Source organism: Pimephales promelas, chromosome 11, assembly GCF_988280905.1.
Source record: "Pimephales promelas chromosome 11, fPimPro1.hap1.1, whole genome shotgun sequence".
Taxonomy (NCBI): domain Eukaryota; kingdom Metazoa; phylum Chordata; class Actinopteri; order Cypriniformes; family Leuciscidae; genus Pimephales; species Pimephales promelas.
Genome location: NC_142779.1, coordinates 23,087,709 through 23,109,460, shown reverse-complemented (window position 1 = coordinate 23,109,460; position 21,752 = coordinate 23,087,709). Strand labels below are relative to the sequence as shown.

At 36.5% G+C, this 21,752-nt stretch overlaps 1 protein-coding gene across 2 annotated transcripts in view; it reads right to left on the bottom strand.

The window, feature by feature from the left end:
• col19a1 (collagen, type XIX, alpha 1) overlaps positions 1 to 21,752 on the bottom strand; it is a 215,356-nt gene that overhangs the window by 150,086 nt on the left and 43,518 nt on the right. For both annotated transcript variants that reach the window (XM_039651732.2, XM_039651740.2), the window contains one exon: positions 3,701 to 3,754. In XM_039651732.2, the coding sequence (XP_039507666.2) occupies positions 3,701 to 3,754 (54 nt within the window). The remainder of the gene's footprint in view (positions 1 to 3,700; positions 3,755 to 21,752) is intronic.

Here is a 21,752-nt window from a genome sequence, read left to right as displayed (position 1 = left end):
AGAAAGTCAGTCATATGGGTAGAGGATGACAACATTTTCATTTTTAGGAAAACTATTCCTTTAGGAATAACTCTGTAAGCCATATCTGAAAAATATTTGTCAAAATAAAACAAGCTCCTGTTCCTATGTGCTTATATGCTCTTAAATAAAGGACTTTCATATTTTCAAGGTTATGAAATACAAGCGGAGACATCAGTTTAAGTTAAAAACCCCTTGACAAAAACATGCAGAGCTTTCCACAAATTCAATTTAAATCCACGGAAACTCCACATCAAAGTTTTGCTGAAATATAAAGTTGCGAACACCTAAAGCCGGCCCGTTTGAAGATATTCTGTGTCATATTCTATGTTTGAAGAGCGTGACGTGTCTTTCCGACTGTCAGTTTCAATCCAGACTAACGGTTTCCCTCCCTCCCTGTCTGACTGGGAGACGAGATGAAAAAGAAGTTATTCTCTGCTCGAACGCAGAAGAGCTCATTAGGACTTCAAGGCTTGAAAACACTGCATTGACAATTACGTGCAAGCAGGCAAACAAAGAAACCCAATACTGTAAAAGACAATGGGTAATATGGTAGCTAATTAGAGAATAACATTTGATCTATTGTTGGGAAAGAAGTCCCGCTGTGGGCCTTCGTGCGCCTGGTTTGGGGAATAAGATATCAGAGCAGGAAGCTCTATTCTACATTCAGAGTCACGTCTTCCCTGCTGTGAAGGTCTGTCTGTTCTATCAACAGCATCTGTGACACATGGGCCATTACCTCGGAAAATAATACATTTGTGAAAACAAACATAAGTTGTATTTACAGTACAGTGAAGCACTTAAAATGACAACCTATGGGACGAGTCGTGGCACTGGAGCTTGAAGCAAACGCAGCAAAAAATGTTTTTGTGAAATTCATAATTTTACAGTTTGTTTGTTTCTTTTTTACTAAAACTGCACAATATGCTGCAACATATATGCAAAACAATTGTATGAATAGTATTATAAGCCTAAATATTAGCCTGGATGCCAGCCTGAACTCTGCCCACAACATTTTTTGGTCGGGAAGTTCCGTCTGGACAGGAGAAATTACAATCAGTCAAAAAATGATCGGGCCAATCAATTTGCCAGGGCGGGCTTCATACGATGATGGACAGGTGATCTGCAAGGACGTAATCGTCACGTTGTCAAAGAGCGCTAACTGGTTTCCCTCAAAGATGACTGCAGCTGAAGAATTGAGATGTATAGATTCCGCTGTTGTGAAATAAATCGACAGCGCATTCATTTTAATAGACAAACAGAGAACAGCAATCAAGGCATTTGACGATCGGAAAGATATTTTTGCCGTCCTTCCTACATGATTCGGCAAAAGTGTAACTCATCTGGCTCTGATGGTTGCCAAGAAGATGGGACGTAATGAAAAGCCTGTGGTCGTTGTGGTTTCTCCTTTGGTCGCCCTCATGGAGGACCAAGTAAAAGAAGCAACACTTGTTATTTAACTTCTAAAATAAGTAAAGTTAGGCTACGTTCTGTAGTTGACAATTGTATGCAAAGTTCACTTACTGTGTTGCTCTGATTGGTTGTAGGTTTACCGACTATCCAATTGAGTGCAGAGTTTTTTGTTTTGTTTTTTTCCTGGTTCGGTTAAGACACACCTCATAATCAAAGCCCTATGGAGCAGTTTCAGACTCATATTCTGACATGATATACCTAGGCTACCTAAATATAGCCAAATGTAGGAATATTTATGCTTAAAATTAACAAACAAAAATGCTATTTGGGGTGAGAAAAAACAATTTAGGATGATATGTTCTCAGAACATAAACATTAAAATGTAATAGAACTTCACATTACAACGTTGAAATGTACAATGCCTTGTACTATATGGTATATGCTTTAATGCAAACATCATTTTTCATCGTTTTTACAAATAAATTTAAATTATGAATGAAACACATGCCACAGATGCTGCCAATAGACCTTAACCTTTTTGTAATCTGAAAACACTGCTTTACATATTTATATGACACATATACAACATTCTCTTGCTTGTTCATCATACATTATTTTTCCCTGTCACCATATGTGTCACCATATATGTGACTTCCAGTAATAAAATTGATTCCATCTCACAAAACTGAGCAGCATTCTGTGTGCCTGGTTTACTGAGCCGTTTACTACATGCTGCACTCAGCACAAGCAATATAAGCTACATTATCAATTATTGGATATAGACATGTTTCCTTGCACAATCAGTGGTTATGGTTCTTCTATGGTTCTACATTCTGCAACCAATGACTGATTCAAACAGCTACTGTAGTGACAAGATCTGTGTTGACTTGGATGAAATATTGATCTACATGCATGCACATGCATACAGTACATACATGCATTACATGCATACATCGTATAAATATATTTACACACATATACATATACACATACATATACAATTATATATATATATATATATATAATTGAATGCTTGAATCTGATTGGTTGACGAATGTTATAAAGTGTGCAATTATATGTATATGTAGAAACAGCAAACTATCTTTGTTTTTGGCCACAAAAGTAAGGTAATTCACACACGCTAAATCAATCAATCAATTGAAATATATCATCTAAACAATGTCTTGATGTTTGGTTACCGTAGTGTAAGCGGAATAATTGACTCTGAATTATTAGAAAGTAATACATATCAGGTGATTTTGATGCTCATTTTTCTCTGGATTTGGTCTTGTCCACATAACATGTTAAGTCAGTGTCAATAAACACTGTTATTTTCATAAAACTGTCAAATTAAATTTAACATTATTATTAGAGACATATTTGATATTTTTAACTCCATGTCATTTTTTTTTATGTTTTTGAAAGCAGTTTCTTATACTCGCAAAGCTGATTGTATATTAAAATACAGTAAAACCAGTAATAGTGAACAATTTAAATATATTAAAAAACATTCATCCCTGTGATCAAAGCTGAATTTTCAGCATCAATACTCCAGTCTTTAGTGTCACATGATCCTTCAGAATTCAACGGCATTTTCAACGGTAGCGTTGGTAAACGGTAAAAAAAAGTATCAGAGTGTAACAACGAATGTACAGTATGTCCCATTCATCATCATTATATTTGTAATGGGATAAACATAAGAAGAAAATGAAGAATTTACATAAATAATATAAATTGTACAATCTAAAATTTCAATATGTAATTTTCTCTAAAAGCAAAACGTTTCCGGTAAAATCCAGAATTCATCTTTGTCCCTCATTTTCTGTTCAAAGCTATTATGCAGACATTTCTGACGTCATATCTGAGTTCCAACAAATAACTATTGACATTTTGCAAGAATGTCACCACATATTTATGGGAAACCAATATACAATATCTGACTGCTAATCTGCATATTGGTGCTGGAGGAATATTTGGCAGTTATGGTCCCTGTTACATTGGGCCTTAAGTGGGATAAATAAGTTTTATAAAGTTCAGCAGTGACATTTTCAAACTTTAAAATGTTAAAATGCTAAAAATAAATAAATAAATAAGTATATTGAAAATTGTCAGGCACAAATGGCAGTTTCCTAACAATGACTCACAGATCCACAGAAAGCTCACTGACTAAAAAAACATCCTTAAGATAGTAGATACTCAGCCTCTATCTCTCTCTATGCTACAGTTTGTAAAGGTTGTTACAAGAACTCAAACTGGCAGGGCGACTTACTTTATCACCTTTGAGACCGGGTACACCTTGCGGTCCGGGATCCCCTTTCAAACCCTGAGGAGACACAACGAACAGGAACAAGTTTAATCACAGAGTCCGCTACCTCACAGCATCCTGACAGGACAACTTAGGGGAAATCTTTCCAGTAAGCAAACAATGTATCAGTCTGACTTCCCTCAAGTTAAAGGATTCAGCAGAGAGCCGCTCCAGGCATCTTTTAGTGAAAATCATGCAATATGTGTCGGTGAAGTGGCAAAAATGAGTGTCTCTGGGTGTTAATGTGGCCTCATTTACATGACAAATCTGCTCACTTCTGCACTTTTCAGTGAATGATTTTCACAACTTGCATATAGACACAAAAACACGCTCGCTTTCACAAGCCCTCCGTCTGGAGTTGGGATTAGAATTCCCTTCACCTGCCTGCGAGAGCTTTGCGAGGGGAAATCTGATTGGAGATAAGGCAGAACCACAGGCAAAGTCAAAACTCGTAGTGCTTAAAAGCATCAGAGAGAGAATATGTGATGAAAAAAATAAAGAGGAACACAAGAAGGTGAGAGGGGGAAAACCATCTGAGAAAAGGTGGCTGATAAATGAGGCCTGACACATATTGACAGGTTAAATTTACAGGGACTCTTGTTAGGTGTGACACATCAGGACCTGCAGCAACACAGAGAGAGATTTCTGAAATAAGTCAGAGGGTACTTAGAGAGAAGGGATCACTGGCCCTCAAAACACAGCAATTTGTCTTAGTTAGGCTTTCGAGTGAGACTATTAATATTGAATTATATCAGGCTCAGATGAGCGCCTTGCCCTTTTTTAATCATGTCTCTGAGTTCGCGGATGGAGATGCGACTAATTTACTCTTATGATGGCGAAGCTTGTCGAGACAGTTGAGGGAAAGCTCGGTCTCGAGGACCCTAATCTCGAGCTCGTCTCCATAAAACAAGACCAATACAAATAAGATGCGTAAATCTGGCAAACCTTCTTTCACATCAGCCGTCATACTATGAGACTCTTTTTGTGAGAATGATGATAGTGAGGCTTCACACACACACACACACACACACACACACACACACGCACACAAAAGTTAATCACAATAGAATATTTATTTTAGATATGTAATCTTAGAACTTCACATTCTCTGGCACTATTTAGAACAACAGCCAATGAAATTGCAAGAGAACTCTTGCTTGCTAATTGGGGTCAGGAACACACCTGCTGAGTGGTCTGCTGATTTAAAAAAAAAAAAAACACGAAACTAAACAAAACGAAACGAACGAAACAAACTAAACTAAACTAAACTAATCAAAACTAACTAAACTGAACTAACTAACCGAAACGAACAACGGAGCAAAAGAGAGAAAGAGAAAGACAAAGAAAGAAAGACAGAAAGAAAGAAAGAAAGAAAGAAAGAAAGAAAGAAAGAAAGAAACTAAACTAAACTAAACTAAACTAAACTAACTAAACTAAACTAATCTAACTAAATGAAACAAAACTAAACTAAACTAACTAAACTAAACTAAATGAAACTAAACGAAACTAAACTAAACTAAACTACAAAACATAACAAAAAGTAACGAAACGTAACGAAACGTAACGAAACGTAACGAAACGTAACGAAACTAAACTAAACTAAACTAAACTAAACTAAACTAAACTAAACTAAACTAATCTAACTAAATGAAACAAAACTAAACTAAACTAAACTAAATGAAACGAAACGAAACTAAACTAAACTACGAAACGTAACGAAACTAAACTAAACTAAACTAAACTAAACTAAACTAAACTAAACTAAACTAAACTAAACTAAACTAAACTAAACTAAACTAAACTAAACTAAACAAATGCATGGGTGGAGCAAAAGAGAGAAAGACAAAGACAAAGAAAGAAAGAAAGAAAGAAAGAAAGAAAGAAAGAAAGAAAGAAAGAAAGAAAGAAAGAAAGAAAGAAAGAAAGAAAGAAAGAAAGAAAGAAAGAAAGAAAGAAAGAAAGAAAGAAAGAAAGAAAGAAAGAAAGAAAAGAAAGAAAAGAAAGAAAAGAAAGAAAAGAAAGAAAGAGAGAATTACATTTAATAAAAAATACAAATTAAAAATAGACACTATAGTGTATACCGTGCAGCGTTTCGAATTATTATAGATAATATAGTATATTTAGATTAGTACCCTTAATCCAGCAAGCGATTGCATTTCTACATCTATCGTTTCTTGACTAAACTTTGACTGAGGCCATAAAAGATAGATGGAAGTAAGCAGGGATGTAGTGGAGGCTAAACGCATGTAAACGCCTCTTACGCACCTCCCAATATTCGGAGATAGCGTTTACCCACCTCCAAAGTGCGTTTATCCACCTCTAAATATCCTGTAGTTCCTAAGACATTTAAATTTAATCTAATGTCGTTTTAGTTTCATATTTTTCATTATTAGTTTCATAGGTTGTTAAACGGCTGCCAACTTTTGAATTTAGCTTGGCGTGAGACTTCTCCAACGGGGGGGTTGGGGCAAGGTCTCTCGCTCGCTTACCTCTCTGCCATCGTGCGCATGCGCGGTTCGGAGCTAAACATCTGTCTAGCATGCAGGCTCGCCAGATTACAGGACATTTTAACTAATTTGCAGTAAAACTAGTTGATCACGAGTGGCTCAACAGGTAGATCTATAGATAAACTCATCTTTCTGGAATTTGACCGACCGGGTTGACACTTCAGTGTGAGAAATCGGGGGTGTGGCGTGAGAGCGGGAGAATTGGCTCAATTGTGTGAGTCTCACGCTGAATACGTGAGTGTTGGCAGCCCTAAAACGAACTCTTTCATGTTGCGCTGCATTACTGTCAGTGTTGTTGACTATTACTGACGGTAAGGTTGCACTGTTGATGCTCGCGCAGCCTCTCGAGCAGAAATCTACACACTCACACTCAATTTACAACATACTGCCTATAAAAATCTAGTTTTTATATTTTTAACATATGTTAAGCAACCTCATTTATTTTTCCTGTACACCATCACGGTTGAAAATGTGACATTGACTTCCTAAAGTAGGCTGTTTTTGTTCTGTTTCAGCAGTGAAAACAGTTTCAAACAAAAATCACAGCAGAACCACGGCGTATCTCACAGGAGCACTCAACCTGTTTTCATTACTGAATTATTCAGCATTTTGAAAGAAAGATTAAATGACCCATTCTTAAACATCTGTCTCATTCTTGAACGAATCAGCCGTTTGAACGAATTGTTTGAATGAATTAATCAACGACTCATTCATTAAGACGGTCGCCTGCCACCACCTGATGGTGGTTTAGTGTTAAATGTTTAAAAGTAGTATCATTCTTTCCAATGTTTCTTATGTAAATTTAAATCAATTTCATAACATTATTTTTTGCAATTGTAAGTTTTCAGTGTAAATGATTTAATTTGATCAGCCCCTAGGGTAACAGCCCTATAGTGTCTTATTATTCGAAATAATTGAATGTATTGATCAAATTTAGGAATTTAAAATGAAAGATGAAGCATACATTTAATAATATTGGGGGAGGGGATGCCATTTAAAGGTGCAGATATTACAGTATGGTGATTTAAATATCAAAGTTGATTGAACACTGATGAGAATATTGTTTCTTTTTTCCAAACTTTGGAATAGTTTGCCATCATATGTTAGGGATGCTGACTCTGTACATGCTTTTAAAGCACAACTTAAGACATAACTGTTTGCCATGGCTAATTCATCTTAAATATTTTTATGTTATTCTACAAAGTATTTCTATTTTTATGCTATTACTATTGTAGTATGTCTCTATTTTATTTTACAGTGAGAATGTAAAGCACATTGGTCAACTTGTGTTGTTTTAATAGTGCTATACAAATAAAGATGACATTGACATTGACATTGTTTCAGAATAAATTAACACACACAAAATAAAAATAACAAATCTGTAGAGCAACTTTTTTACTGGGACAAGTGAATGACGGATTTACTTTAAACGTATGAAAAGGGTTAGTTCACCCAAAAATGAAAATTCTGTCAGTATTTACTCACCCTCATGTTGTTCCAAACCTCTATGTGTTTATTTGTTCTGCTGAACATAAAGGAAGATATTTGGAAGAATGTTTTAATCAAACAGATCTCATTCCCCATTGACTACCATTGTATTTTTTCCTACTATGGTAATCAAATAAACACATAGAGGTTTGGAACAACATGAGGGTGAGTAAATACTGACAGAATTTTCATTTTTGGGTGAACTAACCCTTTAATGTCGAGCCCTCCCTATATAGTAATGTCATCAGGAGATACACATACACACATACATCAGGTGACCACATCGTGGTCCACCAGAATTTATAGTTTACCCACCTCTTTTTTACCACTACACCTATGGAAGTAAGTACCCTGATTCTTACAATCCTGATCAGGATTGCAGTAGTGTGAAAACACTGGTGGAGGGGGAAGCTCGCATCGGCACTGGGATGGAGGTTAGACTGCGGCTGCTCCTAAATGATGTATGTTCAGAGGGGTCTTTGGAGAGTGCACTACTGTCCTGCTTTTGGCAGAATCTAATGACTCCTTGAGGGAACCAGTGCACCTTTCCTTTGTTGTTCCACCTCCCCGACAGCAGCCCCAGTTAAAAACAGCTGCATTGAGCTCCAGGCCTTACAGGCTGTTCCGATGGAGAGAGACTGACAGCACAGTTAGCCTCTGCTTGCCCTGGGCACTTCAGCACAAGCGGGCAGGTGAAGGATGGGTTAAAATCAGGGCTGTGTCCCTCTCCCGGTCTCGTCACGCCAGCGTGAGGTCAAAATGCCGCGGGGATTCTGCTCACTTGCCTGATAATTATGTACACCACAGCGCGTCCTGGCTGCGGAACAGGCCAGGTCACAAAACAATCTGGCATCTTCCCAATACAGAGGCACACACACGCACTCAGCATTCCCAAAAAGGTTTTGGACTCCGAAGCCAAGCTTAATGTATGAATATAATCACATCAGATTATATGTTTAATCAAATGGCTTTCATTTTGTTTTAAAGGAATGAGGCACTTCACAAAAAAATATTAACAGTTTCTAATTCTCTATTTGTACTTAAAAACACGTAATTCATTGCATTACACATTTAAGGTGACTACTAGACCATTTGATTACTTTTGAACTACCTCATTTATCACGTTGAATTGAATAGAATAATCTTGTACTGGTGTTATCTTCAAAACTCATATTTCACTTCAGAAACATCGCGAATCTATCATGAACTTGCTGTTCTGATGCAGAAAAGTTCATTCATGTATTCATGACCTCTAGAGTCTAGATTATTGGCTACATTACTAGCTGGTTGTCCTGCATCCTCAATAAACAAGCTCGAGTTAGTGCAAAATGCAGCTGCTAGACTTCTCACTATTAGGTCAAGAAAATATGATCTCATAACACTAATTTTATCATCTCTACACTGGTTATCTGTTAAGTTCCATATCAATTACAAAGTATTACTACTGACCTATAAGTTCCCAAATTATTTAGCTCCTGTGTATTTAAAGGGGTGGTTGATTGCGATTGTACTTTTTTCATTTGAAATAGTGTGTAATGTTGCTGTTGGTGCTGAAAGTTCAATGTAAGCAGAGATATCGTCTTTTAAAAATCAGGAAGTTTAATGCCTACAAAAACTAATCGAATGGGACTACAACAGGGTTTTAGACGTCACTAACCCATACATTTACATCAACCCTCCCTCTGGAATATGCAAAAAAGGGCATGGCCATATTTCTGTGCCTCGTCGAAAGTGTGTTATGTTCACCCAGCTGTCAGGTCTTCTGTGTTCGGGTTTCCCACGGACGTTGTAGGCTAGTTCGTCAACAATGGATACAATTTATGTTTGATTGTGTTCCTGAAAATGACGATCGTAATCTAGCTCTCTGTGTTGCGCATTTTACGGAAGACAGCTTCCAGAATATCCACAAATTCAATGCCGGATTCAACAAGAAACTGTTACTGAAACATAAAGCAGGTCCAACTTTAAAACCAGAGGCAGCAGTTGTTGGGCCACAACCTGTAAGTAGGCTAAGACTTCATCATTTTAAATGTATTTGCATGTATAATTCCAGACGTAATGTTTTAGTTTTATCAAATGCCTGCGCTGGCTTTATAGCCACTAGGCTACTAGTTATGCTATTTTGAGTCTACGACAAATGCGTACAAACATTTTGGACCTGAATTTTGTAGAAGTACTAATGTTTTAAACGTATTTTTCATCTATATTTGCTTTATGACGTTATTTTCGATTTGATCAAGAACATAAACCAATGGTAACGCTGTTTGTGTATATAGTAGCTAGTTAGTTCATAGCTATTTTGTGTAAGACAAACGTGTATAAAGTAAAAAATATACACGCTGCTTTCTGGGTCTGATTCTGGCTCATACTGATACTGCAGTTCGACACCATTATTTACATTTGACAGGAACACACATGCACGTTTCTCCCGTAAAGGTAATGGGCGTGAAGTATCCGGACAACATGCACTAGAGTTTAGCCAATCACAACACACCGGCCCAAACTAACCAATCTGAGCCCACTGCCTGTTTCTGAGGGAGTGGTCTCATAGACTCAGGAAGTCAACCAGTCGTTCAAATGACAGAGAAGAAAGCGGCTCACAATAAAGGTGAAATTTATAAAAAAAATAAGACTTTTTAAAAAAGAAAAAACATGAATACATGTTATATTGCACCCCATAAACACAATCATGCAAAGAAAAAAAGCAGTAAACCACCCCTTTAACCGACCTTCAATTGCCCTGCAATCCATCACGCACTTTAAGGTCACAAAACTTGAGTTTTCACAATTTCGCAATTGACTCCTAAACCTGATGATGTTTGGGGCTCAGACACACTCTTCCGGTTTAAAGACACATCACTTTAATCAAACATTCACATAATGCATCACATAACCTCTACTCCAGTTATATCAGATCAAATGCACGTGATTATCTATGATGAACCGCAGCTATGCTAATTACTTTCTATTTGTTTTTTGGTTTTATCTCGGGGGGCCCATCCTGACGACTCCAACTCCTGTGAGGACTTTAGATGAAGCAAACTCTGAAACAACATGCACCAAAGCTACATTTTCTAAACATTGTAATCATTTTGTTAACAACTTCTAATAATTACTTCAATGAGCTAATTGTTCCTGCATTAAATGAACATATTGTTAGCTAACTGCATATTTGTATATGTACATGGACACTGTCACCTCTGATAACAGACTAAATTGTAATGTGTGGACACATGCATTTTCTGTAAAGCTGCTCTGAAACAATAAAGATATGTATTGTGGAAAGCGCTATACAAATAAATGTGAATTGACTGCTGGGAATGTGAATATAGTTTGATCGGTGGTCTCCATAAAGGCTGTTCAGAAGAGCCTCGCAGGACTTTTTTTTATGTGCAACTAAAATTGCTTTAGTACATATTCACCAGTTCTACCAGATATTGGAAAGGAAAATACATTCGCAATGTCTTTGCGGAGATGAAACACATTCATTCACACAGCATTCATTCGTTCCTCCCTAAAAGATCACTGACTTCTGTAAAATACAGTCTATTGCTGCTAAACTGCAGGATGTGCTCGATAATAAAGAGTTATTAATGATACACATGTGACTTATTTCACAACTGTTTTTGTTCACTTATGACATAACCAACAGTGTTTTCAGCTGGGTATTTTGACGTATTTCTGTGCATGCGAAGCATAAAGGTAATTTTGCGTGTCCGTCTTCCACTCCATCTTGGAGCGCCACTTGAGGAACAGTATCACTATCTCAGTTTAATGCAGTTCAGTATATCAGTATATCCGTGCATTCTGTCTTAAAGTGACAGCAACCTAATAAACCTGCTGCCATCGCCATCATTAATGTTAATCAAACAACAAAAGCATAGAAAAAAAATCACTCACTACTCTTTAGTTGATTTAGTAGGATTTTTATTGTATTTTTATTTCACCAGAATGCTATATTTGTTAAGCTCTAAGTGGTCCCTAACAACCTCCAAGTGAGAGGATGGCCAACTAATAATGAGTTGTCAATTCAAAATACCTTCTCATCTTTTAATTGTTGTATATTTATGTACCATTGTTAATAATACTAAGCTATTATTTATATCGGTGATCCTAAAAGTGAAATGATTTCTGCAAATCAAATGCTGTGTATGGATCTCAGTTTCATTGATAGTCACATGACCAGTGGCTGGTATGTGTGTTTGATTTAACACAGTCTCATCCCAAAAAGTCATATAACTGACGTCTTGGGACGTCTTTTGACCATACGTCAATATTCGCCTTTTTAGGGCCCCCTTAAACGTCGGTAGATGGCGATCCCGGGCTGTCATACAACTGACGCTTTACCTTTAACGTCAGTTAGGTGACGGGTTAGGTTTAGGGTTAGGTTTAGGTATGGGGTAGAGTTAGGATCCCATAACCTCATCTACCGACGTTTAAGGGGGCCCTAAAAAGGCGGATATTGACGTATGGTCAAAAGACGTCCCAAAACGTCAGTTATATGACGTCTTGGGATGAGACCGGGTTGGTTGATTTCACAAACCTGGATGACCTTATGAACATATGTACTGTATAAGCAGTACACTTTTTTTAGAAAGGAAAATTTACAAGATAAAAAGCAAGTTGGATCAATGAATTCTGAATAATTCATTACCATTGTGAGAATAAAATGTAATAATGTAATCAATAGAAAAGTAACAGCAGTTCTTTTGAAAAAATGTAATATAATCTAAGTACTTAATTTTTGTAATCTGATTACATAATCCTTACAATCTGTTACTACCCAGCAATGTCTACTATAGTAAATGAATTCATTTCACATTGACACCAATTCATTACAAAAAATAAAATAGTTCTGATAAAAGTGTTACTGTAATTTGTTTGGAGATATGAAGTGCACAAATCTGGCCAATGTCTACACACAGGTACTTGCAGACATGTTTACAGACTCACAGACATAATAAACATCCCATAACACCTCTCAAATACACATAACAACGATTGGTTTCCACGGCGCTTTAACAACTCTCGGCTGAGATCAAATTTAAATTCAAATCAGGAAAAAAAAAATGAGCAAGGTTCGTCTCAGAGGGAACTGTTGATATGTTGAATGGCAGGCCTTCAAAGAACTTTGGAACAAGATCCAGTGGAGTAACAGAGATATCTCGAGCGCTGGCCACAAATGCCAAGAGGGTTACGCCAGGAAATGCTTTTTGCGAGTTTCCATTTGCTCAGCGATTCATTGCTACAAACATTTGAAGTAGTAGAGCTCAGGACGATATCTGAATCAAACTTTCACTCAGGAAAACATGCTGACCGGCTTCACCATTGCCAGTGTGTTTATCATAGATAACGCTCAACTCCGCATTTTTAGGTATGTCATATGAAAAATGCTTTCTTCTGCTAATCAAGTACTGAAAACAAATATGCATCCTTTCATAGCATAGGACATCTATATTAATGCTTCACGTAACCCGTCATATTCTGAAGGATAGTGTAACTAACACGCCATGTTATGCTCCGAGTTTCTCAACGGACAAGTGATACACGGCGTCATGCACATTCCATTCTGAACGTTCTCATATAACCCCTGTGGGCCTCAGATGTCAGGTATTGACTTTAAAAGACTTAAATTAGCCGGCCATTAGAACGTTTTGACTCAGGGTGGTGACTCTGTGAATAATGCCATGTGTCTTTGGGTATAGTGGATTGATCAGGTTTCTTACATCCTTCCAAGGTGATCACACAGGGTCGGGCTCTCCGGCTTCTCACCCTTACAATCAGAGTAAAAATACTGTACACAGCATCAGAACGCACTCTGAATCTACAGCAGCATGGCAAAAGAAATTGCGCTTTAGTCGAAGTGTGTGACCTTGCAGTCTGAATTGAGTGTGATGAGAGAAGATGACCGGGTGCCACAAAATACTATCAGGATTAATAGAACAATCAGATCAATATTTCATTTGAGGTCTCCTCATGAACATGCAGCACAAATAATAGTGTGATTCACAAACGCATGATTCTTGTTATTTTAGTCAAACTCACAAATCCCAACTAGTGAGTTGTTGGATTGAATAGGCTCTATGCACAACTTACTTCCACATTCTGTAAAACAGGTTGCAACGCTTCCGGTTTTGGTCTTTTGTATGTGCTTCATGAAATTTTTTTTGCGGTTTTATTCAAGATAACTTAAAAGGAGCGAGTAAAGATTAGCATAACCAATGTCCCTCACATGTGCAGATTGATATTTAAACGTTTTATATTTTTTCTTTTTCACAGTAACGTTTAGATATTTAAATGGAATAAAACGCCAATAACAAAGTGAACTAGGTAGGTTAGCTGATTACCTTAAAATCCATAGATATCGTAGTCAGTTCCAACACATTCTCACCCCAAGGCGTCACCTTTGACCATGCTTCAATATTTGACGTTTTAGGCGCCCTTTAGCGTCACTTACATGACGCGATCCTACAGCGTCATCTAACTGACGCTAAAGGAAAGCGTCACTTAGAGGACGCGGTTAGGTTTAGGTGTGGGGGTAGGGTACACGCGATCCTAGGGCGTCATCTAACCGACGCTAAAGGGCGCCTAAAGCGTCAGATATTGAAGCATGTCCAAATGCTTCCCAAGGCGTCAGTTAAGTGACGCCTTGGGGGTGAGAATGGGCTGTCAGTTCTTACGGCCTTTAACACTTTCTCTGACAAGCGGATACGATGAGACCTGTTTTCCGGTTTGGTCACGTGACGCTCGGCATAAAGCCTATTGGTCAAATCAGTTTTAAATAAATTAATTAGCAGTTTGAATCATTCAAATGACTCAGTTGAGTGACTCAACTGAACCATTCTTGATTTTAAATTAATCTTAAAATCAAACTGAAAAGGGTTTGTGTTATGAATTTGTGTAACGAGTTGTTGTTTATATGGTTCTCAATCTCAACCATATATTTTACCAATCATTTTTACATATTTTGTATTTTTATATCATTTATTAGTATAAAAAAAAATTTGTCAGCAATATTTTCAGATACAAATAATACAGTTGTTTAAATATAGGCATATAAATTCAGAAACACAACTTTTGCTGGGAAATTATGGTTTTCATAACAAAATATTACTCACTGATTTGTAATTTTCAACCCATTCCTATTGATGACAAACACAAATAATTTGATAACACTTTAACCCTTTAAAAAAATATTGTTGGTTTAACTTTAAAAAAAAAATGAAGCAACCTGGCTGCCTTAAAAATTTAAGTTCATTGAAATGGAAAAATTGAGTTAATACAATGAAGGTGATTGATTTAATCATCAGAAACTTTTCATCATCAAATATTTTGTTATCTGAACTACATAAATTATTGAAGTTGATTTGACAAAAGAAATAATGTTGTGATTACAAATCATGAATATATATATATATATATATATATATATATATATATATATATATATATATATATTTTACAGTGTATTTCTAAAGTTCTTCCTAATATAAGGCTTCAAGTAAAGTAAGTGTTACCCATTGATTCTTGAAATTTGGACAAAAACCTCTGGAACCTTTAAATAAATAAATAAAATAAGATAAAAACTTAATTAAAACAAATAGTTTAAGGCATACAAATGCATATACTTTACTGAAAAGAACAATATAGAGGTCTAGCTTTATTATTGAACCCTGCCATTTGGCAAGTAAAGAATTGAAACCATAATGTTCATTACGTTTCACATAGCCTGAACATGCTCAGTATGTTTGCACCATCTTTGCTTATGTACTTTTTAACACCAGGAAGGATTAACAAATATCTAAATGCGGAATATCAAACAAAATCAGTCCACACATAATCTAGCGGTCTGGCTGCATGCAATCAACGTACTGTACAAAACAAGGCTATTGCTCAATTAATGTGTGATACGTAAGGAAACTTCTGAAAAGTTCTGACTTTTCAAACATCAAGGGCAATCATATTTAATTAGGGAAGTTTGGAAAAAGCCTCCATTATATTAAGAAAAGGATGTAGATTTTTAAACAGCAGCTGAGAGTAGCTTTGTTCACCCAGAGAGTTATCTGTTCTCGCATATCCATTCAAGCACGCCTTTTTCAGACAGATTAGCTCAAAGGTCTTGGACGATGCTATCTACAATCCATCTGCCAATCATGTTTATGAAATGGCCATTCATTACTGTAGTAAGGATTTTCCCAAGGAAATGTCAAAGTATTCTTTGTGTCTCATATCTGATATTGCACACTCGCATTCTTAAGCAACTGCAACTCTCAAATCGACGCCTCTGCCCAGATTTCTCAACAAACCGTGTAACACACTGGCACAAAATGATCATTTCACAGCTGTGAACTATGAAGAGATGATGTCTATTTTCAATGTGTTGAAGTTGAGTGTTCTACATCAGCCATAACATCCCTCTATAATAAGAGTAAATCACTCGCATATGTGACTAAATCTTCACTCTGGAGGACTAAATAATGTCTATCATTAGGCTTATACATTTTTAGATTTGACTCGCCAGTGTGTGTGTGTGTGTGTGTGTGTGTGTGTGTGTGTGTGTGTGTTAGAGGCCAAGTATAAGTTTAGCATATATATGAAGAGTTCAGATGCAAAAGCCTCTAAATGCCATTTGAAATTTTCTTCTTTAATGATGATTTTTATCAAACTTGTATATTTAAGTTCAGTAATTTCACTTAAATAACATTGCCATTTAAGTGAAATTACTGAACTTAAATATACAAGTTTGATAAAAATCATCATTAAAGAAGAAAATTTCAAATGGCATTTAGAGGCTTTTGCATCTAAAATCTTTATATATTTACACTAGCTGAACACTGACTTCATTCTCCATCATAGGATTGTATAGGATTATTGTGCTCAAATAAAAAGCACAATGGAACAGAATGCAGCGGGGGTCTTGAGATACATTTTTAAAATTTTAAATTCAAATGTTACATTTTCATAGCCCTCCTAGACTAGTTCATGAATCTGAAAAACAAAACAGTAAGAAACATGGTTGATGATTGCCATTAATTTATTTTTATTTTTTTTAAATCAAAATGTGTTCATTAGTCAAATGTGACCTACTTGAATAGGTATATACATTTTTCACTGTAATTTCAAAATGTAGCCATATTCATTTATTTATTTATTTGGCTGCATTTTGGAATTTCGGTGAGAAAATATCTGATATTGCACATATGATATTCAATGATGAAAGTAGATCCTAAGTGTTATGTAGAAATATATATATATATACTGTATATATATATATATATATATATATATATATATATATACTGTATATATATATATATATATATATATATATATACTATATATATATATATATATATATGCAAAAATTAATTGCGATTAATCGCCTCCAAAATAAAAGTCTGTGTTTACATAAAATATTTGTGTCCTGTATATAATTATTTTGTATATATAAATACACACACATGCATGTATATATTTGAGAAAATGTGTTATTCATATATAAAATATTTATATTTATATAATATAGATTATGTATTTATATATATATATATATATATATATATATATATATACAGAATTTAAGCGCAAATAATTCTTAAATATATACATGCATGGTATTTATATATACAAAATAATTATACACAACACACACAAATATATTACTGTATGTAATCACAGACTTTTATTTTGGATGCGATTAATCGCAATTCATTTTTGCACAGCCCTAATATATATATATATATATATATATATACACACATATATTCCTACATGACACTTACAACAAACAACCAAAAGAGAAGGGTCTCCAAAAGTAAGCAACCTACTTTCATCATTAGACGTAAACCAGATATAACAATCTAGGCATACATCCATGTTTTTGTACAGAAGCAGAAATCAAAGTTGTTGCTTCTGAAGTCTAGAGCACAAATTCCTCCCCCATCACATAATTCAGAGAGAACAACAGCAGTCTGGCAAAATAAGTTTTTTTTTCATATCAAAGCGTGGTCAGAATCACCCACAATGGTTGTTTCTGAGACACTTTGATGGCCATTTGAATGACATGGGAGCCTGTGTATTCTAAACACACCCCTAAAAGTATGGCTAAATCTATCAGACGGGCTATAAAACTGCCTGTCACCACGGCAATATAATCAAGGATGGGGCCACTGTACCCTTGCCAATGTCCCTGGCTGGAGGGTGAAAAGAATTATGTCATTTTTTTGTCTGATCCATTATATATACAAGTTGTCAAAAGAACAAGTATACAAGTGTTATGAAAGTAATATGCGCTGCCCTGCGCCATCTCCTTGCAATGAAATAAAACCTCACATGAAAAAGTGAGAAGAAATGGTACACAAGGTGTTGCACTAGCCCAGTCTATGTCCAGAACTCAACCCGACTGAAATGTTGAGATGGGACATTCAAAAACAGAATCACACAAAAACCTCAATGAACTGAAGCAACGTTGTAAAGAAGCGTGGGCCAAAATTCCTCCAGAACGATGTGAGAGACTGATACTGTCATACAGAAAAGGATTCCCTAAACTTATTGCTGCTAAAAGTGGCTCTACAAGCAACTGAATCATACGGTGTGCTTAGTCAACCCGGTCTCATCCCAAGACGTCATATAACTGACGTTTTGGGACGTCTTTTGACCAAATGTCAATATTCGCCTTTTTAGGGCCCCCTTAAACGTCAGTAGATGAGGTTATGGGATCCTAGTCTCAGCCTCAGACGTCACGCCCACGGAACGTTGGCTAAACGTCTGATGCATATGGTACACTTAACTGGAAACACTTCAGGAATGTCGAAGTCGTCACCTGATTAGTTGAATTTTATCGGATTTCCGGGGGCGTCAGTGTCGCGTTTATTTTCGGTCCGCCGGGAAACAAAGCGCAGATGTGTGATTGCAGAAGAAAAACTGTTGTGTTTATGAGTGACAATCATAGACAGTTAAGGTGACAATGAGCATTTATCAAGATCAGCTAAACGTAGTTGTATGTCCCCTCCTATCTATTATGGAAGATCAAGTGAAGTACCTAGTTGCGAAGGGGATATCAGCCGTGTTTGTGGGCAAACAGGTCTACGCTGACATCGCAGCTGGCCGATTCAGTATTCATATATAGGGCGCACTGGATTATAAGGCACATAAGATACTGCAGAGTCAAACGTTTGACTGGGTTTGCGTTATGCATCCACTAGATGTGCTAAACTAAAGGCTAAAGGGAATAGCGAGTACGCGGCGCCAGAGGTGAAGCGTTTATTTAGTAGGCGTGAGCGCGCTGTGGCGGGGACGTAACTTACATTCGCAGCCTGACTCATGTGAGTATTCAATGTGCGGCGTTGACAAAGCGGGCATAAGATGGACATGAGCGCGAGTTCGTGGGCGAATTTAATAGCGCGGAGCGTTGTTAACGAATTGATCCATAAGGCACTCCAGTAACTGCTGCTGACTGACTTGTTGCACGCCGATCTGTTGTTGTGGGGACATTTCCACGCCCTGAAACGTGACGCTGAACGAAACAAACTGTAATTGGTTGTTTTACATGTCAGTCAAACGGCCTTATGGGCGGGCCTTGGCCAAAGAAAGCTGCTATGAATTCCAGACCTTCAGCCGTCAGTCTGAAGGTCTGGCTACGCGAGACTAATGGGATCCTAACTCTACCCCAGACCTAAACCTACCCCTAAACCTAACCCGTCACCTAACTGACGTTAAAGGTAAAGCGACGTCACACAGTCGAACAGCTCGATTTGAGAGAGAGGAATAGGAGATTGAAGGAGATTGAAACAAAAACACTGGATGGATTTTTATCATTTTATGATGGTTGTGTACAGGCACTGCCAACACACATTTCGGTACAATTTACTTGTAAAAGCGCATGTACCATTTTATGACCCCTTTAAGGTAACAAATTAAGGATGCGTTTACATGACAACGATAATGGTTAAAATGGAAACGTCTTTCCTTCAAATTTTTCAGCATACAGATTGTCAAACCAATCCCCATTCACACGCAACCGCGAAAACAAATAAAAACACTGTTTTCTGCTGTCAAGCCATTAGATGGCGATGAAACCAGATTGAACACGTAACATGCATGCGCACGATATCATCATTTTCAGGGATTCAAGTTTTTGTTGTTTACACGGAGACAGTTGAAAACACATCGGATGATTTCGATAATTAAAAAATGTCAAATATCAGCCAATAAACCTAGCTTAGCGACATATCAGTCGACAACTAGAAGAAACCACAATTCCTTTGAAAAAGTATCATGAATTATGTCCTGCAGTAAATGTCTTTAGAATGCATAAACTGTTTTGGTGTTACCAGCCCATTAATGATTTAATGAGTTCATCTTTTCATTGATTATGGAATTGCACCTGCACCTCAGTGTAATGCGGAAACCCCTGCATAAATTTTACTCAAATCACATTCAAATCCCCCAAAATGTGAATGCATAGATAATATAAACATCCTAGACAAAGTAGATCAGTTAATCTTTGTGTTGCTGAGATAACTGTGCACTTACAAATGAAAGATGTACCAGCATGTAAGGATCAAATTTGTTTAACGGTCTAGCAGGTGAAGCTGACAGCTGCACGTCCAACCTCAGGAGACGCTAATACATGACAGATATAGTGAGACTGACTGAGAATATGTGCACCTTGCTGAGCATTTGGTTTCTACATCATGTCACGACAACTCTCAGTTACGTTTGATTCATTGGAGATCCAATCCAGACTCCTTGGTCAGAGCTGTCTAACAATGCAGCTTTTGCTCTCACCGCAAATGGAAGGATCTAGATGTTGTCTACAGGGACGGGTAAAAAGATTGTGAGAACTGGCTATTCAATTCAGGAGTATGAATTTGCCCAGAAAGTGTCCATCTTGTGTTTTTTTTTTATTTAGATTACTTTTCATGTAGTGTGTAATAGCTGTTTGTGCAACGTTTTAAAGATCAAAGTACACATACGACAAAGTTATGGTCTCCTTAAAGAATCGATTCTGAAATGTAATTAACGTAACTAATTTGCATAATGTCAGTCTATGGTCTTCATTGGCTGCCTGGGAACAACGTCTTCTTTGACCCGAAATTCAGATATGGTAATGGGCATTTTGCTTCTGACACATGCGATCGACCAATCACAACAGACTCGGCCAGCTGACCAATCAGAGCAGAGAAAGCTCCTGGAAAGGAGTTTAGAGAGATTGAATCCTCTATCAAACCGTTTCAGACACTGTGAGAAAGGGGGTGATGTGCAATGTATATTATGAGAAAATGTGTGTTTTTGGTTTTTGTTTTTTTTTACCTTGAATGCATGTAAACCTGTTGTAGGAAACCTCCAAAAAAAAATTAGGAATAGTCGAATTTGAATGTCAGGAAGATGAATTCACTGAATTCAAAGGAATTTAAAAGTCAAACGACAGGACAATTGTATTAGTCGAACACAAGTTGTGTGACATCATTACAATTACATAATGAATTATTGGAAAATATATTGGAAAATACTTTTTCTGTACACTAAGTTGTCAAAAAGCAGCATATTGCACCACAAAATGTTGATTATATCGAAAAAGCATATAAAGACAATGCAATTACACCATGGCTCATAAAACAAAATGTATTAAAACAATTAAGAATATGTGAATTGAAATTGTATTTGTGAAAAAAATGCATTGAAATATGAAATAATAATAATATATTACTTAATGAATATTAATAACTAATATAATTCGTGATTCCAAAATATACATACACCATTACTACAACTATTAAAACTATAGCGACATAAGTGCACAATTCTGGTTCTTTACAGTAAGCTACCCATTATATGCGTCTACACTAAAACAGGCTATTATTCACTAATGAGATTCAATAAAAACTGTTTTAGTGGTTCTGCATTAGCTCATAATTACAGTTCGATCTCTGTGCTGAACAAAGTGCCATCCTATGCTCTCCAGGGGCCAAAAAAACACAACCGCTCTATCTTTCTCTGTACGAGTCATTTTTTTTGGT